This window comes from Parasteatoda tepidariorum, chromosome 5 (genome assembly GCF_043381705.1).
Source record: "Parasteatoda tepidariorum isolate YZ-2023 chromosome 5, CAS_Ptep_4.0, whole genome shotgun sequence".
Classification (NCBI taxonomy): Eukaryota; Metazoa; Arthropoda; class Arachnida; order Araneae; family Theridiidae; genus Parasteatoda; species Parasteatoda tepidariorum.
The window spans coordinates 90,725,597-90,744,162 of record NC_092208.1 but is presented as its reverse complement, the minus strand read 5'-3'; the positions used below and the strand labels follow the sequence as shown (position 1 = coordinate 90,744,162).

Below are 18,566 nucleotides of genomic sequence, written 5' to 3'. Positions count from 1 at the left end.
TCTGTTTTAACTTAATTAAATAATATGCATCCATCTGGAATGAATTCAAAATTGTCATAAACATAATGAAAACATTTCATATTTGAATTTCTACCATGTCATTCGTAAATGGAAAATATTGCAGTCAATAATTCTTATTATTGACTATGATACTTTTCTTTTCGAATATCAAAATTATTGAAATTTAATTTTTATATTTTATTGACTAAAAGAAGCATTTATTTTATTCTGTTAAAACTACTGAATTTTTCTCCTTTTGATACTTATGCTAATATCTTCTGATAAAACTTATTGTATAAATAAATAATTACTATCTAACTTAAAATTTAATTATTTTCTTTAGAATCGACACTACCACGGAGGACGTCAAGATAGATTTTATAACTCACATCCAAAATATAAACACAATTCTCACAATAATTATCGAAAACATTTCAAAGGAAAGTGACAAGATTTATGAAAACTCTTTTGTGTTGCAGGCAAATTCATCATTCAACGTGGAACTGTTGTTTCCAGAAATGCTAGTTCACTAAATCTGTAAAATGGATTTTTTATTATTATAATATATATATATTACTTTATGGATTTTCTGTTCATTTCGGATATCGACTATCTCAATCCAGCCAGTAAATGGTCATAGCAAATGCATTTTAAACCTGATCCCCTAACAGACTGTCGCTGTTGCCAAAATGAAATGTGCTTGCGCTTTTGGTTCTGACATTGCATTTTTTATCTTCTGAGCATATGGGTAGATTTGTATAGAATTTTTAATGCTTTTCTCGTTGAGTTACGTAAGGAAAAGCAACCCTTTTGGATTCTGAATGCTCAGATGGTTAAATAGTGATTTCCAAAGATGAGTAACTATAACTGAAGCATATTTTTTTCCTGTTTTTCTACAACAGTTGGGGTTGTAGCTTTTTTTTTTTTTTTTTTTTTTTTTTTTTTTTTTTTTTTTTTTTTTTTTGTAATACTATTTTTCTTTTGTTATTATTTTGTGATCATGTTGCAAATTATCTTTGAATCTTCTTCTCTGATGTATCGAGTAGTGGACCATAAAAATTACTTTTGAATGTTAGGCTGGTACATTCAACATATTAATAACTCTCTCTTGGTTACAATTTTTAAAACTGTTTGAGAATATAACGTGTTGAGTATTTTTAAAGTGAATCACTTATTTTACAGACAAATTTCAATGAACGGTTTTGTGTGTTTTTTTTTTTTTAATGATATGAGTTAAACCGATTAAAGAATGTCATGTATTGTCTTAAAAAGGATACAAAAACTATTCTAAATATTGATTTTTTCTTGAGCCTATCCACTTCTAATGTTTGCTTGCATTCTAATGAAAAAATTTTAATGTGTTGCTTAAATTTTAATGCATTGTTTAGTAACTTTGTTATTATTATACTGATTTGTTTTTGCTCTGTTAAGTCGTAAATTATTTCCTGAAGCTCATTGTTTGGAACTGCACCGATCCAAATTTACAGTAAATTCAAAGCATATTTTTACTTAAAGGATTAAAAAATTGTGTATTACTTAAAATTTTAAAATACATGATAATCAGACATAAAAATAAACCTTTTCTTTATAATAAAACATAATAAATATATATACTTATATGTATTATTCAATAAACACACTATTATTATTATTTTTTTTGTATATTTGATTGTTTTATTATAAATATTTTTTTTTCCTGTCACTTCCTATCCAATGAAATTAGCTTTTATGTTAAATCAGATAAATGGTGATATTAATTAATCTTGATTTGAATGTTCTTGTAGTTTTTGTTTTTTTGTTTACTCAACCTAATATGATTCTAAATTTTTTCTCACATTTTTTTTTTTTTTAAATTTTTTTTACAAATTTCTCTGAAAAAAATATCATAGTTAGAGGTGTCAATTTCTACAGATTTTATGATATAACGAATTTTATCTTTGGTTACAGTATTACACAAAATCCAGCTTCTGATTTTTCAGTATTTTTATTGAATTAGTAAAAGAAAAAAAGGGTTTTGTTTATTTGTAAAAAGGAAAAAAAAACTCCTGTATGGATGAGAAAACTTGTTCCAATCTAAGAATGTGCTGAAAGCCTTTTTTTTTTTTTTTTTTTTTTTTTCTTTTTGAGCAATTTTTTNTTTTTTTTTTTTTTTTTTTTAAATGTCAAATATTTTAACTTTCTGTCAGAAAATAATTTAATTTTGATGACTGGCTTGATTTCCTTTTTCTATTTCTACAGATTGCCAAAAAATATTATGTCATTAGATTAGAATTACATTTATGTCTTTACGTATGTATATTTTAAGACTAACTAATATTAAACTCACTGATTGATGTATCCTCTATTTGTACAGATTAACCATAGGAAATGTCAAAACTTAAAATTATGTATACTTGCCTACTCATAGAATTTTTGTGTTTCCCTTCTTAAAGCTAAAATATTAAACTTAAATTATTTTCTCTCCTCTTTGTATGTTAAATTCTGTGTGTTGATTCAACATGAATGTTAGATAATTCATGTTCCTATAATGCTCTTTTCATTACTATATAATAAATTTGATTTGTAACTCATTTATACCTTTATCTCAATAAAAGTATTGAGATTTTCGATTGGCTGTCAAAAAATAATGCTAGAAGTTGACATTTCTGACACTCTTTTATGTCAAAATGTGAAACGAAAAGAAAAAAAAATTTTAGTTCTTCCATTGCAAGTGAATCATTCAACCAATGAGTTTTCTTTTTTAAAAGAAAAAATATATTTGTATAAAATAAAATGTATGTTATTAATTTCCACAATGAAATTGTCATAATTGTGCCTATTTTTTCTATTTTGGTTGTTTTTCACCCCTACACTATTTTAAAGTAAATCTTTTTTTCTGCCATGTGAAGCTTTCTCTGTTGATTTATTTGTGAATTATTATTGAACTGTATTTGATTTGTAAAGATGTACACATTTTATAGAAAAGTTTAAAGAAATTTTAATTCTCACCAACATTTAGATTTTTATGTATGATGGTTTTTTGTTTGTAATGTAGTCAATACTTTTTTATTATTATTGTAATATGAAAGCACATATTGTTGACACAAGAAAATTTTCATCTTATGTAAAAAGAAAAATGTTTAATTTATTAAAATATTTTGTTATTATGTGTCTTTCTATGCAGATGTTATTTAATATAAATTTAGTTTAAAACACTACATATATTTATCTCTTTCCAACTAAAAACATGGCTGGATACTGGCCTTATAGGGCCCCAAAACTAATTTCATTGCATGACCCTTCCTCAAAAGATGTAATTTGCTATTTTGTAAACTTTTTCAAAACAATTGATTTCCAATTTTTAGTGTTTAACTAAAATTTAAATGTTAGTTAGGGGGGAGTATTAATGTGTACTAAATAGTGAACAATTACTTTGCTAAAATTATAGAATATTCCTAACAGATATCCCTTGTTGGGTACTTAGGAAATAAACATATATTCAAATGTAACTAGATATTTTTTAAAAAATAATTTAGAAACAAGTTTTAATTGGCGTGTGCAAAAAGAAGTTTTTAAAATCTGATGGTTCAAATTATGTAATCAATTAGTAATACTCTCAAAATGTTAATCTTATAAGTTTGAAATATTTACAATAATTATGAAATATTTCATTATAATGTGCAATTTTTTTGAAAAAAAAATAGTTAAATAATATATTTTTGTGATTATTGCATCATATTGGTGTTAATTTAAAAAATTCATATAGAAATATGAATTAAAAGCATTAGAAAATATAAAATGTGATGATTTCCTTTCTGCAATCTTCAAATTTATTCTGGTATATTAAATAATTGAAATCGTATTTTATTTATTCATAATATATAATTAATTCAGACTTTGCATCGTGAAGTTTTTTTCCTCATACTTTTTCCTTCACTTTTTTGGGGGGAAATCTTTTTCTTCGGCCATATTAAAATCCTTTACAGCATCAATGTTGGCATTACTTTCAAATTCTTTGTTAACTGATACCAAGGAATTTAACTCTTCTGCCAAAATGGAAGAGTTTCATGCGTATATTGCATCAATGCTTTCTTTGAGAAGAGGCTTATTATCAATCACAAAAAATGAGGATTTGCTGTGTAAAAAAATTAAATTTCTTTGAGAACTTAATCTTTTAAATATTATAAAGCTGCAATAAAAAGTATTAAACAATTACCTCATTATAAAGCTGCAATAAAAATTATCAAACAATTACCTCACTGAAAAATATTTCAAATTAAATCCCCCCCCCCCAAAAAAAAGTTTTTGAAATTTAACTCGCTATCAAAAAATTGTGCCCCTCAACTATTGGACTACTATTGGAAATGCGTTTTTCTAATTTGATATTTCATGTCATTGTAAGGTTGAGTGTTGCTGAAAGAAAATTTGATTGGAAAAATATCTTCCTCTCCCCTTCCCAAAATATTTAAAAAATGCCCTTTAAATATTAAAAACTACTCCTTAAAACTAAAAATTTGTATAAAATATTTTTAAAAAAGTATCCCCTTAAGAATAGTTATGGCGACTTTGCACCCCTGCTAATGATATTAGAAAACGAAATTTGCTTTTCTTTTTCCAGTATTAAAAATTAGGAAACCTTATTTTATCATACACAGAGATAAAATAGAAAAGAGAGTCTCTAACTTTCTAGGGCTCAAAAACACATAAACTAAAATTACGGAATTAACATTGATTTATTTAAAGGTACTTAAATAATTATTTCGGCGAGGCCCTTAGATATCTTACTAAAGTAGTTCGTATATAGGAAACGTATGAAAAAAAATTTTAAGTAGTTCGTATTTAAAAAACGTATTCCAATTATGTATGCAAAAAGTTTAAACAACATATTGTGAGGTCCTGAAAGATTTTCTTAGGAACATAGTAGAAGATAATTTCAATGACCAGGCAAAGCCTGGTGACGCTTGTGAACTTCTGAGAAATTTGAATTAGCTTCAAAAATTAATTTTTTTCAAAACATATTTTTAAACTTACACTTCAGAACAAAGTAGTGAAATTAATCAAAATTGTTAAAAACAAGCTCGAATATTTGCATAATTTTATAAATTTACACTTGGATATGATTAGATTTTAAATAATTTTCTCAAAGCAGTTCCGAGAAGAAAAAAAACTATTCAAAATTGTAGAACAACATATAAGTCGGACTTCTATTTAACGAACTTCCATTTTGCAAAATTTTTCGTGGAACCAAGAACATGGTGGAAATTTCTTCGTAAAATAACTTCCAAATTGCGAGGTGAATTTTCTATTTAACGAATTTTTTTGAGATTGACTTTCCCTATTTCTCAAAATATTTGAGAAAATTATAAACTTTTTAACGCATTTTATGGGGGAAATAACCTTTAATCCACTTAACTTTTAGAGAAAGCAGTAAAATTCCTTTCCCTTTCTATTTGCATTTCATACAGGAAATGCAACACCTCTGGAAAAGGAGGGAAAGGGTCAATTTCCTTGAGTAGGAATGAGCAGATAGAGGGAATGGGTCTTCGAAGTGTGTGATCCCTTATTGACATGTCCCATGCTTCATGGCGTCCTTATCCCCACCCCCACTGTTCACTTTTCTTCCAGAAAAACTTTCAATGTTCCCCTTTTTCACTCAGTAGAGCCCAGTTCCTAGAAGTCGCCTCCTGTTTTTAGATTGCTGATCAGAGTGCTGTTCTTGCTGCTGGATCGAAACTGAAGTGTCTGACCATTAAGGAAAAAAATTTAATTCTTTAAGAGGTGGGGAAAAAAAGACATTGCTTCAAAATTTGGTATTCCTTCAAGCAGCTTATCAACGATAATAAGAAATCGTAATAAGATTGATAACAACGATTTACAGAATCCTTGTTCAAAACATTTAAAAACATGCGTCTATGAAGATGTGAATGAGGCAGTTTTGAAGTGGATACACTCAATGCGAGATAAAAACGTCCCGATTCCTGAACTTTTAATAACTGAGAAAGCTGTCCAATTTGCAAAGGCATTGGGACACGAATTTCGAAGAAGAAATGGATAGCTTGATAAGTTTAAATGAAAACAGAGATTTATGGCAAAAGTTATGTCTAGTGAAAGTAATGACGTCAATGATAAAGATTGCAAAAGTTGGATTACTGAGACTCTTAATAAAATTTTAAAAGACTATAAGTCGGAAAACATTTTTAATGCTGATGAGACGAGTTTATTTTTTCAGTGTTTGCTTCAAAAGACCTTAACATTTAAAAATGAAATGCTTTGGAGGAAAACATAGCAAAGCAAGAGTAACTACCATGCAAGAAAATGCGAGACCTATTATGAGAAAAATCACTTTTTCAAGCGAAACATTCAGACAAAATTAACGGACTTTATCAGTAGCAATTAAAATTAAGAACGCATGTGATAATGTATGTTTAAAATTACTTTTATAATAAATGCAGCAAAAATTGTAATATATAAAAATGTAGCATTTTATTCAGTGGAAAATATATGTAGCATGATAATGTAACACTGGATAATGTTTTGTTCTATTCTTACTTTCTTTGCAAATTTCTTTTATGGTTAAGATTCATAAAAAAAATGATAGATAATAATTTACAGGATGATGGTGTATCAATTGCAATTTTAATCAAAAATTTATATTACTGTAATATAAGTTGAATAGCTTCTAAGAACATAGAGGAAGACAAAGCGTAGAATGACAATAGAAACGCTCATACTTTAGGTCATTTTTCGCAAAGATGGGATATTGTTTGGAATGATTGTTCCATCTCGACTTGACCATGGAAGGTTAACAGTCCAATGTTCTCGACATTCAACGAGCAGCGTGAAGGGATGTCGAATGATCCAATTTTCTTATTAGTTAAACAATAAGGCCCTAAGAATGCCTTACGTTTATTACAAAAAACATTCAAAATCAATTTATCAAGAGGATTTATTGTGTCATCAAACTGATAAGGTTTTCTCCCGAGTTGCAATCTTCAAGTTTTTTAAGTTTAAACTTTAAGATATGACGCGCGGTACTTTCATTTACATCACGCTAGAGCTGCACAATGATAACTTACCCGGAGAGGGAATTACCCGGAGATGGCATAAACACATTGCATCCCGTTTTACAGGGAAGACACATGCACACACCATCCATTCATCCGTAGATCGTAATTTTGACCTGGACCTTAACACGATCAATGTCTGCTCCAAAGGTATTGATTTGTTATAGGCCCTTGGAGGATTTTGTAACCCGACATATTTAGAGTGCACCAGTCAAAATTTGTACATGAGGTGCTTTCGGCCGACGGAGATCGAACTCACGACCTCTTGAACATGAGCCCAATGCGCTACCAACTAGAGTATCCTGTCTTTACAAAATGACCAGCATCTTTTAAAAACTCTATGACTGGTAGCAAAATTTCTGAAAGAAGATTCGAAAACCAGAAAACTCTCCTCTTAAAATTCTTAAAAAAAATAATTTCTATTAAAGAATCCAAGCTAGGGATCTCTGTTCTACGAATATTAATGTGGAAAGATAAAGTTGTTGCAGTTGTAGTTAATTTACGTCGCACTAGAGCTGCACAATGAGCTATTGGCGACGGTCTGGGAAACGTCCCTGAGGATGATCCGAAGACATGCCATCTCAATTTTGATCCTCTACAGAGGGGATGGCACCCCCGCTTCGGTAGCCCGACGACCTGCGCGCGAAGCCGAGCACTTTACGGTAGAACAGTTTTACGAGGATCAATACCGCACACCCTCGGTCCCTACGCAGACTAATCCAAGTGGTCACCCACCCGCGCACTGACCGCAGCCAGTGATGCTTGACTTCGGTGATCTGCTGGGAACCGTGTCTTAACGATCAGTTCACTGCGGGACGGAAAGATACAGTAGTAGTTATTTTCAAAAGGAAATTTTACCTCCAAATTTTTAGTTTTTGAAGAAACAGTGACAAATGTGACTCATTTTAAAAAATAAAAAAAAAAAATTTAACCCATAATCATTCGACTTAGAAAAACATACTGAAACTGGGCAGAAACGGAAAAACCGAAGCGCATTTATCCAGAGTGTACTTTCACAGAAATGATAAAGAGATGCTGTAAAATCGTCAAACTGTTTTTTTGTTCGTAAAGTATAAAAAAATTAATGCTGCAAACCAGCGAATCAATCTTTAAATATGAACCGTTGTGTAGTTCTTCTTTTGCACTTATTACTAGAACACACTTGCTAAAAGTAATCTTTTTAGCTTAGGTTTTGCTACTACAATTACGTATTTTCTTATGCTAAAATATGGTGTTACTTTATAAAAATATTTAAGTAAGTTTACATCAGTTCACTTTTTGTTGTTTAAAAGGAACACAGATTATTGTTTTCTTTTTATAATTTTTAAGTATGAAGGGAAGTACACGAGAAGATTTCAGTACTGTCTGAGGAATTCATTATCTAGCCAATACATTTCTTTATTTTACATTATTTCTGTTGTGTATTTAGTAAAAAGAAATCTTGATAAACTATTATAATTGCAATCAAGTTTACTTTGTTAAGCAGTTTTTCTCTGTCAATCTATTTGGGTAAACAGTTTTGACAGTCATTTAAATATCCAATATCGTTTATAAGATCAATTCAGTAGAATTCAATTTTTAATGATCAGTTCTTTTATTTTTTGACATGTATGTAAGGGAATCCTAATGTAATGTTATTAACATTTATTTGAAATTTGATAAGAATATTTCCAACTAATTTTGCTTTAAATTTTAACGAGAAGCATACAGTAAAAATTGTGTGAGAGGTTTACTTATATCATTATTATTTATATCATTTGTAGTGATTAGAATTGTATTGTTTACTATATTGTAATGGTTTTTGATTTAAGAAAATGAATATTTTAAAAATATTATTATACTCCTTAACTATTGCAGATACTATTTTATTTCTGATCTTATTTTATTATATGTTTTTTTTATTTTTTATACCTGTTGACATTTTATATTTTTAATTTTTTAAATGAAAGCAATTATTTTCAGCTTCTCAATCAACATACAGAATAAAATTTATAAACATGCTTTTATCTTGGCCAATTATAAAGAAGTAAAACATTCTAAGACTTCAGAAATTACAAAATTCAACATGAAAGAAAATAATTTGAATGTGTGAGGTAGAAAAAAAAAGAAAAGGAAAGTCACGAAGATGAAAATACACAGGCAATTACATCTTTATCTATCTCTTAACATGTGAATATATTTAGAATAAACTTTCAAAATGTCTAGATTTTTAATTAAAAAATCAAAGCTTTTAGCTATGACTAGTCAAATTTTGTCATGAATTTAAAAGAAAAATAGTTGAGTTATAATTTTTGTCTGTGAAGCAATAATAAATCTGCAGTACCTTCTGTGTTAATTCAGTTACCAACCTACTAGACTCATCTATATTTTTCTTAGAGTTTAGAATCTTCTGTTAAAGGAATTTGAAATGGGATAATTTTATTGTAAATTATTTATTTGACGATAATTTGCAACGGGACTTAGAAAATGTTTTAAAATGTGCAACATTTCTCCATTCCATTCTTTCAATTTAGGTAATTTCAAGTTTTAAAAGGTTAGTTTTTTTAAAATGTATGAATCATCATTTAAAAAAAAACACACACTTAAAATCTAGAAGACCTATTGTGTAATATGTTTAATATTGCTTTAATTCTCAATTTCTTATAAATAATTTTCTTTTAATGTTTGATAAATTTTTTTCACTATTCAGTTTGAGTCACTAATTAGTCTACATTAGGGGTGCACAACCTGCGGCCCGCCAACTCTCGATGTGCAACATAAACAAAATTTTAAAAAAACTCAATATTTTTTTTTAAGTAAAAAAAAATCAGAAATTGCTCATTTAAGTTTTTAACATACCCAATCTCAATCAATGTAGTTTTTCAATCGCTTTTATTCGATGGTTAGCTCTACGGACTTCTGCATAGTTTTGAAAATACCACATTTTTAATACGACATCATTACGATACACGAATTTTGAATTTTAGTTATTACTTTTGACTATCTTCGTGTGTGCCAATTTTATCGTAAATTCAATGACTTTACAGTAGTTATTGCTACCCATTTTCTCATATTTTTAAAAAAAGTGTATTTTACGTTTTGAAGGTGTATAAGGTGATTTAAATTACTATTGCTTCGCATTTCCACGAAGGTTTTTAAATTTTGATATTTTTAGCGCAATATTATTATGGATCGCTAATTTAGATAACCAATTATGACGTGGTTTATTTGTGCCTATTCTATCTCAAATTAAGTTTTTTGTAGTCACATGATTAAAAAACATATACCGCGATTCGTATTTATGTGTTCTAAAAATCATGTTCACATCCATCGCGATTCGTATTCTGGCGTTTAAGAAACCATATGCTGTTACTCTTCTCGCAATTCAAAAATCCTACATAGCGATTCATATCCACACGATTTAAGAACCATATATTGCGATTCATATTCACGTGTTTTAAAAATCATAGGTTGCAATCTTCTCGCAATTTAAAAACCAATCTCGATTTGTATTCACACTGTTTGAAAACTACTCATTGCATTTTTTATTCACGCACTTTAAAAATCACTCATAACATTTCATATTCAAGCGATTTAAAAATCTCACATCCGTATTCATATTCACGGGTTTTAAAAATCAGGAAAGGAGGAGCACCATCTGGAACAAATTTCCAAAACTGATTAAGTTATCTTCCCTAGTTTAATACTGCCCACAACAATAGCTTCTGTAGAAAGACTGTTTTCCATAATAAATTGGACATGTTCAAGATTGTGGAGCACTCTTTAAATAAAATCATTACATTTTCGTTTAATGGCCCGAAAAAGCTATCAGATGATTAAGTAGATAAAATTATCACACTATTTGAAAATTGCAGGATAACCATTAAGAAATTCTTAAAATTATTTTCTACTTACATGGATCATTTTTTTAAAAATATAATTTATGGTTAAATGCTGGGAAAAGATTTGTTTATCATTAAATTTTAACTGTAAAAAAGTGTAATCAAGGTAAGTTTCATAAAGTAATGTAAATTTTAATTGATTATTAATATCTATGTGTAAAAGTATTGGTCATAAAGAGTTGTAAACAAGTATCTAAATAGTTTTTTATTATTAAGAAAAATCAGTGCCTTCAAATTTAATGTTTTCTTTCTTTCTTTTTTCTCTCAGCCTTTCATCATTTATTTAAAATTAATGTTTTGTTGTTGGACTATACTCCCTACTAAATGTTGATTCTTATTTTGAGATGAAAGAGTGGTTTTGCTTTAATTTTAATCATTTTTAATTCTGTGTACATAAAAAATGTTTAATATTACAATTTGTGTTTAAATGGGCTTATGTATTATGAAAAAAGATATAAATTTTTTTTAAAGAAAACACTAATTTTCCCATTGTTTTTATTTATTTCAATTTATCTGAATTTTTTTCTTTCTGATAAATTGATTCTGATTCTGTGTATTTTTCTCTAAGTAATAGGCTTTTTAGTTTATTTTATGCAAACATATTGCAATGTTACTGATAAAAAGAATTATGTGCCTAGAACAATGATGTTTAATATAACAATTACTACCTATAATTGCTCTCAAAATGTCTGTCTAAATACTTGGGCATGTGGCCCTTCATTGCTTAATCTGCTGCACCTGTGACCCTCCACTCAAAAAGGTTTTGCTCCCCTAGTATACATCATCATAATAGTGAGATTACACACTCCTTGTGTTATAGTAATTTCTCTTTTAAATTCACTTAATAAATTTTTAGTTATAAAAATATCTAATAGAGAGATGTAAACAAAGAAGTTAAAATGTGTATATTGCTGGTCCTTTGAATCTGTGACTAAATTTTTTTGATTTTTACTCCTGTGCATTTTACTTATTTCCAAAAATTACAGTCAAACTTATATATTGAAAGTTCTGATTTAATGATGTTTTAGATGTAACCAGAAATTTCTTTAGCAAAAATTATTTGGTTTAATGTCGAAAGCTTTATTTAAAATTTAGTTGTTTTGAGCATGCCTTGATTAAAAAAAAAAAATTTGAAAACTCATTGTGAATTATTTATTAAACTTCCAATTCTTCTATTGGTATGCAGCAATTTGAGGGCCAGGGCCTTCCCTAAATCCTTCCTCCATTCTGCTCTTTTCTTTGCGATTGTTCTCCAAAGTCTGCCTTGCAATAAAATTGTGAGTAGTCATTACACTGAGTTATGTTTCTGTGCATAAGAATCACGTGACACGAGGATGACAATGTGGTGACAGCTCCTAAATGGAATTCTACATTGACAAATGTTGCTAAAATTATACACCTGGGTGACAAATTTACTGCCAATGTATTTAATTTGACATATTTGTGTTTAACGTCCTTTATATTATCATTTTAAAAATATCAAGACATGATACAATATCACTTATACCATGTAAAAGTTCATGGCAATAACTGCTCAGAAACAATCTAACTGATAAATTGTGTGTGTTTATGATGGATTACTCAAATGCAGGGTCTGCACTAAGAACTTCAAATTATTAGCCTGTAGAATTGCACAATATATTAAAAGTGTTTGCTAATTTCAAATCTTTCTTAGCTAAAGGCAAATTAATTTTTATTAAAAAAAAATTTTCCTTCAAGAACTTCTGATCAAAATACAAATTTACTATAAATTGGACTATTTTTATAAAATGCAAATTCAAATAAGAATCATTTAACAATTGGGGAGGAGTAAATGAGCAATGAATGAGAGAGAGAATGCAAATGTTTTATCATCTTTTGACGCAATTGCAATCATTTATAAAAAAAGGATCCCAGTAGTAGATAAGTTATTTGAATATTCAGATTTATGGTAGAAAGTTTTTATCAAAATTTGGGTGGGGACTAAACACATTCATTGCCTACCGAGTGCAGGTGGTTAAACTATATCAATCATTGAAAATTGATTATCTATAAAGATAAAACCTAAGTTAAATTTTCTTATTTTAGCAACCATTTTAGTTTTTTAAATTTTACAAATAATTTTTGTTTAATAAACAATTTGTTATTGTCATAAGACATATTTATTTTTTTTCTTCAAAAATAGTTGAATGATACACTCCGTGGCTGAACGATAGCGCTTCGCACTGTCGTGCCACAGGTTCTCGGTTCAATCCTAGAGTCGGGCAAGGTCGACTCGACCTTTCATCCCTTCAGTGGGTCGATAAAATGAGTACCGAGTGTGTTTGGGAACTAAACACTGGGGATTCCACGTTGGGCTGAACAACCAACCGGAACATCTGCTCTTGCACCCGAGAGCCCAAAGATCAAGAAAACTTAGAGGAGCCCTCTATGTGCTGTTGCGCCACTGAGTTTAGTTGAAAGATAATATGCATCTAGCTACCACATAATCAGCTTTATTGACACAAACTATAACAAAGAGCATGATATTGCATAACAAAACTCTTTCATACATCAGTATCGTCTGAAAAGGCAACAAATGTGTTACTCTGAAATTTTGTGTTTATTTGCCTGCATAATCTCTCTTGTTGCTTACATTATTTGGTTGTTACTTACATTATTGTTATTAGTTATGCCAGGTATCTATTTGGAACTAATGTTCTATTTGTATTAAAACTGTAGTTGTATTTTTTTTATAGTTTGTTATGTGATGTGCTACTGTTTAAAAAACTTAGTTATGTAATAAAAAAGAAATAGTTTGTAGCATAAGATAAAGAAGCGAACCAACCTGAATAAATTTTATTCTAATGATTGGATCTTCACATTCTAGAACTCAATCTTAGTCGTTCGAGGGGTTGACCTCAAATATGCTAATTAATTAATGCAGACTATATTTTTTGAAGTTATGAAATCAGACACAAAAACATACTTTCTCTGAATAAACATACCTTTCTTTCGACTGATTTGGATTTCTGACCTCCAAAATAGTGGAGGTAACCGCAATCTGGGAAATAGGGTGCCAATAGTTTGATCATGAGAGAGGTCCCAAATTTGGACTCCTTAATGTTATTCTTACTTTTTGTCTAATTCTCCATATCTCAAGAACTTTTTATCTGAATTGAAAAAAAAATTTGTGCACCAATTGTAAAATTAGTTTAAAGGTAATTCCATGCAAAAAGTAACTTTTATTAAGTATTTATTATATTTTTTTAATTGTAAGATATAGATTTTTTAGCGTAATTTTTTAAGAATGTAATTTTACATGGCTAAATACGAAATTTGAGTGAAATCCGTGAAAAAGTTCCTGAGAAACGGAATTTTAAATTTACAACTTCTTTAGATTTCTCAGAACATATTTGAACGATTTCGCTTAAATTTTCTATTTTGCCGTGTAAAATTACGTTCTTTTAAATGATCTAAAAAAAAAACTATATACTTTATTATTCAACTTTCATTAAAAAAAAAATAATGAAAATTAAATAAAAGTTATTTTTAGCATGGAATTATCTTTTGATAAACGAATTTTATGATTGTGTGCAAAAGTTTTTCATTTCGTTCAAGAAAGTTCTCGAGATATGGCTAAATACGCAAAAAAGTGAAATTAACAAGAGATCCAAACTTTGGACCGCTCGCCTGATCACACTATTGAGTCCTTATTTCTTCGATTGCGATTATCCCCTCCCGCTATTTTGGAGTTCCGAATTTATCGAAAAGAGGTTTTTTTCGGGAAAATACTTTTTTGTGTCTGCTTTCATAACCTTAAATACTGTTTGCGCTAATTAATTATCATTTTTAAGATTCCCCCTCGTACAATTAAGATGAAGATTAATGGAGAATCCTATTTTGCTCTGTTACTCTCAGTTTACTTCTTAAAAAAAGTTAAGAATTTTAAATGCTTAACTAAATCATAAATATATGATATTTTTGTAGTTCCTGAATTCCCTCAACAGCATAAAGAATTTAAAAGCAATCATAAAAAAATGTTTCAGATTATTAAATTGTCTCAACACATGAAGACATATTTTCTATGTTTAAAAAATGTCAATTCTAAAAAAAATTTTCTTTCAATCCTCAACTTTTATTTAATTTTGATAGATGAATGTAAATTGAATCATCCAGTAAAATTCAGCTTCAAAAAAAGTTAAGTAGTTTAAAATCACTGAATTTTTAAAAAATAGTTATATTTGTACAACATTTCATGGGCAACACTTCATTTGTATAGCAACATTGTACTAAATTTGAATTAAATTAGTTCAGCTCTAGTTTTAATGAACTTAAAAGAAAAATTTAATTTTTTCAAACAATTATTCATATTAATAAATCAAAAAATGTTTCTGATTAATAAATTGTCTCAACTTATGAAGAAATATTTTCTGTGTTTAAAAAAATTTCAATTTATTATTCTAAAATATTTTGTTGGAAGTTTTTCTTTCAATCTTCAACTTTTTTTAATTAATTAGTTAATTCTATTTTTACTATTTAAAATTAGTTCTATTTTTAATGAACTTAAAAAAATTAGTTTTTTCAAGCACTGAAATGACATTGATTAGATTCAAGCTTTTTTATATTCATGTGTTTGTCGGCATGTTATGCAAGCTCCCTCATTGTACTCTTTAAAAGTGCATTATTCAAGCTTTTTATTGATAATTTTAGCTTGCCAAGATTTGAGGAATGCTTTGATTCATTTGCCTCTGTCCGTATGATCTCATTATAAACGAGTTAGATTGTAATTTTGACACATGTCAAATTACAAGACTTTTAGACGTTTAATGTCTCGTGTCCTTTAGTCTCCTTTTTTAATACTTTCGTTTTGATGAGCAAAATAAGTATCTTTGTCTGCAAAATTTTAAAATTTTGGATATAGTATTTCGCATGCATGGGCATTTCCTGCTCGTTTTTCATTTTTTTAACATTGTGATCTTGTTGCATTTATAATTATCTTGATAATGTAAAATTCAAAAATTAAGCAAAGTAATTGTTATACATGGTCATTTTTTTTTAACTCTTCTTTTCAAACACTATTTTGAGGTTTATTTTATACTGTTCTAACCTGCAAGCAAACAAATTTAATCTTTTTATTACAGGATGGCCTTGGACTTCAACTATGATGTTGGCGAGGATGAAGAAATGCTTGATGAAAAGTTCTTGGTTGAAGCTGCAGCAATTGGAGATTTTGAAAAAGTTTTCAGACTGCTAAAGGCAGGTATATCTGTTGACGCAGAAGAATATAATAAAGTTCTCTTCTATGCTTCCAAAAATTACATGACACCTCTGCAGTTGGCGGCTGAAAAAGGACATTCTAAATGTGTCGACCTTCTGATTGCATATGGCGCTGATGTCAATGCTAGAAATAGATTTGATGTCACTGCCCTGCACATGGCAGCAGAGAAAGGCCATTACAGCTGTCTCAAGTCCTTGCTTGAAGCAAATGCTGAATGCTCCCTACCCACCAAATTCTCCAAAACTGGTAGCTATACTGCTGTTCCTCATCTTGGGGGAACTACTCCGCTCCACCTGGCTGCCGATAATAATCACATTGACTGTGTTAGAGAGCTGATTCAGTATGGAGCCGATTATAATGCAGTGGATGAGCGTGGGCGTACCAGTTTATACATAGCTGCCAAGTGGGGTTACGGCGATTGCATTCTTGCCCATTTGAAGAATGCTGTTGGTCGAGATATTCTGTCACTGCCCAGCTTCGAAACCTCCGACACGCCATTGCATTTCGCTGTCAGTCGTGGTCTCGTGGAATGTGTCAGTGAGTTGTTGAAATTTGGATCTGACGTCAACCACATGAATTATGCTGGAAATTCCCCGTTGCATCTGGCAGTGACCCCTCTCAACGAGAATGAATCGGTCAGTCTGGATATACTGAAGATGCTCATTTTGGAAGGTTACAACGTGGACATTAATCAGCAAGACGGTTCTGATTTGACGCCCTTGCATTTTGTCTGTTTCAATGGAAGGAATTGTCTGCGAAGGCGTCCAGAAATGGCAAAATTCTTGATAGCCTACGGAGCAAATGTCGATATCAGGAATAATCGTGGCTTCACGCTTTTGGAATGGGAGTTGAAGTTAAACGATGATCTTGAAATTTTGAGATACATTGTGAGAAGTATGCTCCATCTTCCCCGTTTAGGAAAGCTGAGAATATCCCCCCAACTGCCTTATCATCCGCATGAAGTCTATCGCCATATTCCATCTTGTGAACTTGGGGTAGCTGCAGCCTATGACATTTCAGAAGCATTTCAATCTGCCTATATAACTATGGAAGCAGAGACTAAAGAACATATAGAATCAAATGCTGCAAGTAATAAACATGTATGGTATGAAACACTAGCTTGCAATCCTAGAACACTGCAGCATAATTGCCGATTTACCATACGCAAGGCATTAGGATCCAAATCCATGAAGTACATACATCAACTTCCGCTTCCTTCCAAACTAAAATCGTATTTGTTATTAGAATATGGTGATTAGATATTGTTTTTTACTTATCTAAATGCTTCAGATTTATAGAAAAAATGTGTTCTAAATATTTTTTTTTATTTTGATTTGGAGAAACCAAAATTTCTCCTATGAAAGAGTCTAGAAATTCATTTATATTTTAAAAAAATATTTATTTTAGGCTTTCTATATTGTCATTGTTTTGCTCTGGTTCCGTTGTTATAATCTAAATTTGCTTGTTATTTCTTAAAAATAAACAATAAAAATATGTCCAACTTCAAAAATGATTGATTAGTTTATTACCTATTGCTAGTCATTGTTTTTTGTTTTTTTCAATAGTATTATTGACTCAATTCTTCCCGACATGTTATTTAATTTAGAGTTAAAGTTATTGAATTGAACTGAAAATATTGATAACTTTAAAATGACACAGAAACAATACTGCATGTTTCGGTATACAAGTGGACTTTTCAAGACTCCCAAAATTTTATTAAAATCAGGTAGTCGACTTATTCTTAATTGTTTATCTTGAAATATCAATACATAATAAACAAATATAATTTTTTTTATGGACGTAATTTACCCATTTCAAAAACTATTTTTAATATATTTTTCAAAGTGAATTTCATATTTTCTCACTTATTTTCTTCACTTATATTTAAAGTTTTTTTTTCTTTTTTAAATACATTGCACGTTTAAAAGATAATTAAGAATAAGAAGTGTCAAGATTCAAGAATATTTCAAAATGTATAATGCAATGAGAATTTTTAAAAGTTAACATAAGGCTACAAGTTTAAAGATTCCAGTTTATCATCTTTATTGGATTCAATAACGTTAGCATCATACGGATCCCACTCAGCAATGAATTCATCTGCAAAAAAAATCGCCTTCCTTCACCGCTTCAGAAGTCTGAAAAAATACTTTTGTTGCACGTCTAGTAAAGGATTTGACTAGTCACCTCATAGCATCTTTTAATGCATCTTTATTTCAGAGCAAATGTATCATATCCAGAGAGAGCAATATAGAACATTATTTAATTGAAATATTTTGTAAACTTAAAATTTTTTTGTTTTTTAATTTTAGAAATGTGTTAACGTGTTTAGTTTTTTGGCGGTCGATTTATATGTTTCTCATGCTAGAAATTTGCTATCTCGCAATCAAAAATAGGGGGGTCGAT

The 18,566-nt window shown here is 29.3% G+C and overlaps 2 protein-coding genes across 5 annotated transcripts in view; both read left to right on the top strand.

Moving 5' to 3' along the window:
* Nucleotides 1–607, top strand: part of LOC107452396 (ubiquitin carboxyl-terminal hydrolase 42) — a 40,927-nt gene extending 40,320 nt beyond the window's left edge. For both annotated transcript variants that reach the window (XM_016068860.4, XM_016068859.4), the window contains one exon: nucleotides 344–607. In XM_016068860.4, coding sequence (XP_015924346.1) covers nucleotides 344–448 — 105 coding nt within the window. In that variant the 3' untranslated portion in view covers nucleotides 449–607. The remainder of the gene's footprint in view (nucleotides 1–343) is intronic.
* A 7,403-nt stretch (nucleotides 608–8,010) lies between these two features.
* LOC107452398 (serine/threonine-protein phosphatase 6 regulatory ankyrin repeat subunit B) lies at nucleotides 8,011–17,673 on the top strand. Of its 3 annotated transcripts, XM_016068866.3 has the most exons (3): nucleotides 8,184–8,298; nucleotides 9,006–9,182; nucleotides 16,027–17,673. In XM_016068866.3, the coding sequence occupies exons 2-3, from the start codon at nucleotides 9,169–9,171 to the stop codon at nucleotides 17,420–17,422; spliced, it is 1,410 nt and encodes a 469-aa protein (XP_015924352.1). In that variant the 5' UTR covers nucleotides 8,184–8,298; nucleotides 9,006–9,168; the 3' UTR covers nucleotides 17,423–17,673. The 3 variants fall into 3 exon arrangements, with proteins under 3 accessions (XP_015924353.1, XP_015924352.1, XP_042906089.1); XM_016068867.3 differs by lacking the exon at nucleotides 9,006–9,182 and having other exon boundaries at nucleotides 8,011–8,298; XM_043050155.2 differs by lacking the exons at nucleotides 8,184–8,298; nucleotides 9,006–9,182 and adding an exon at nucleotides 8,371–8,552.
* The last annotated feature ends 893 nt before the right edge of the window (nucleotides 17,674–18,566 follow it).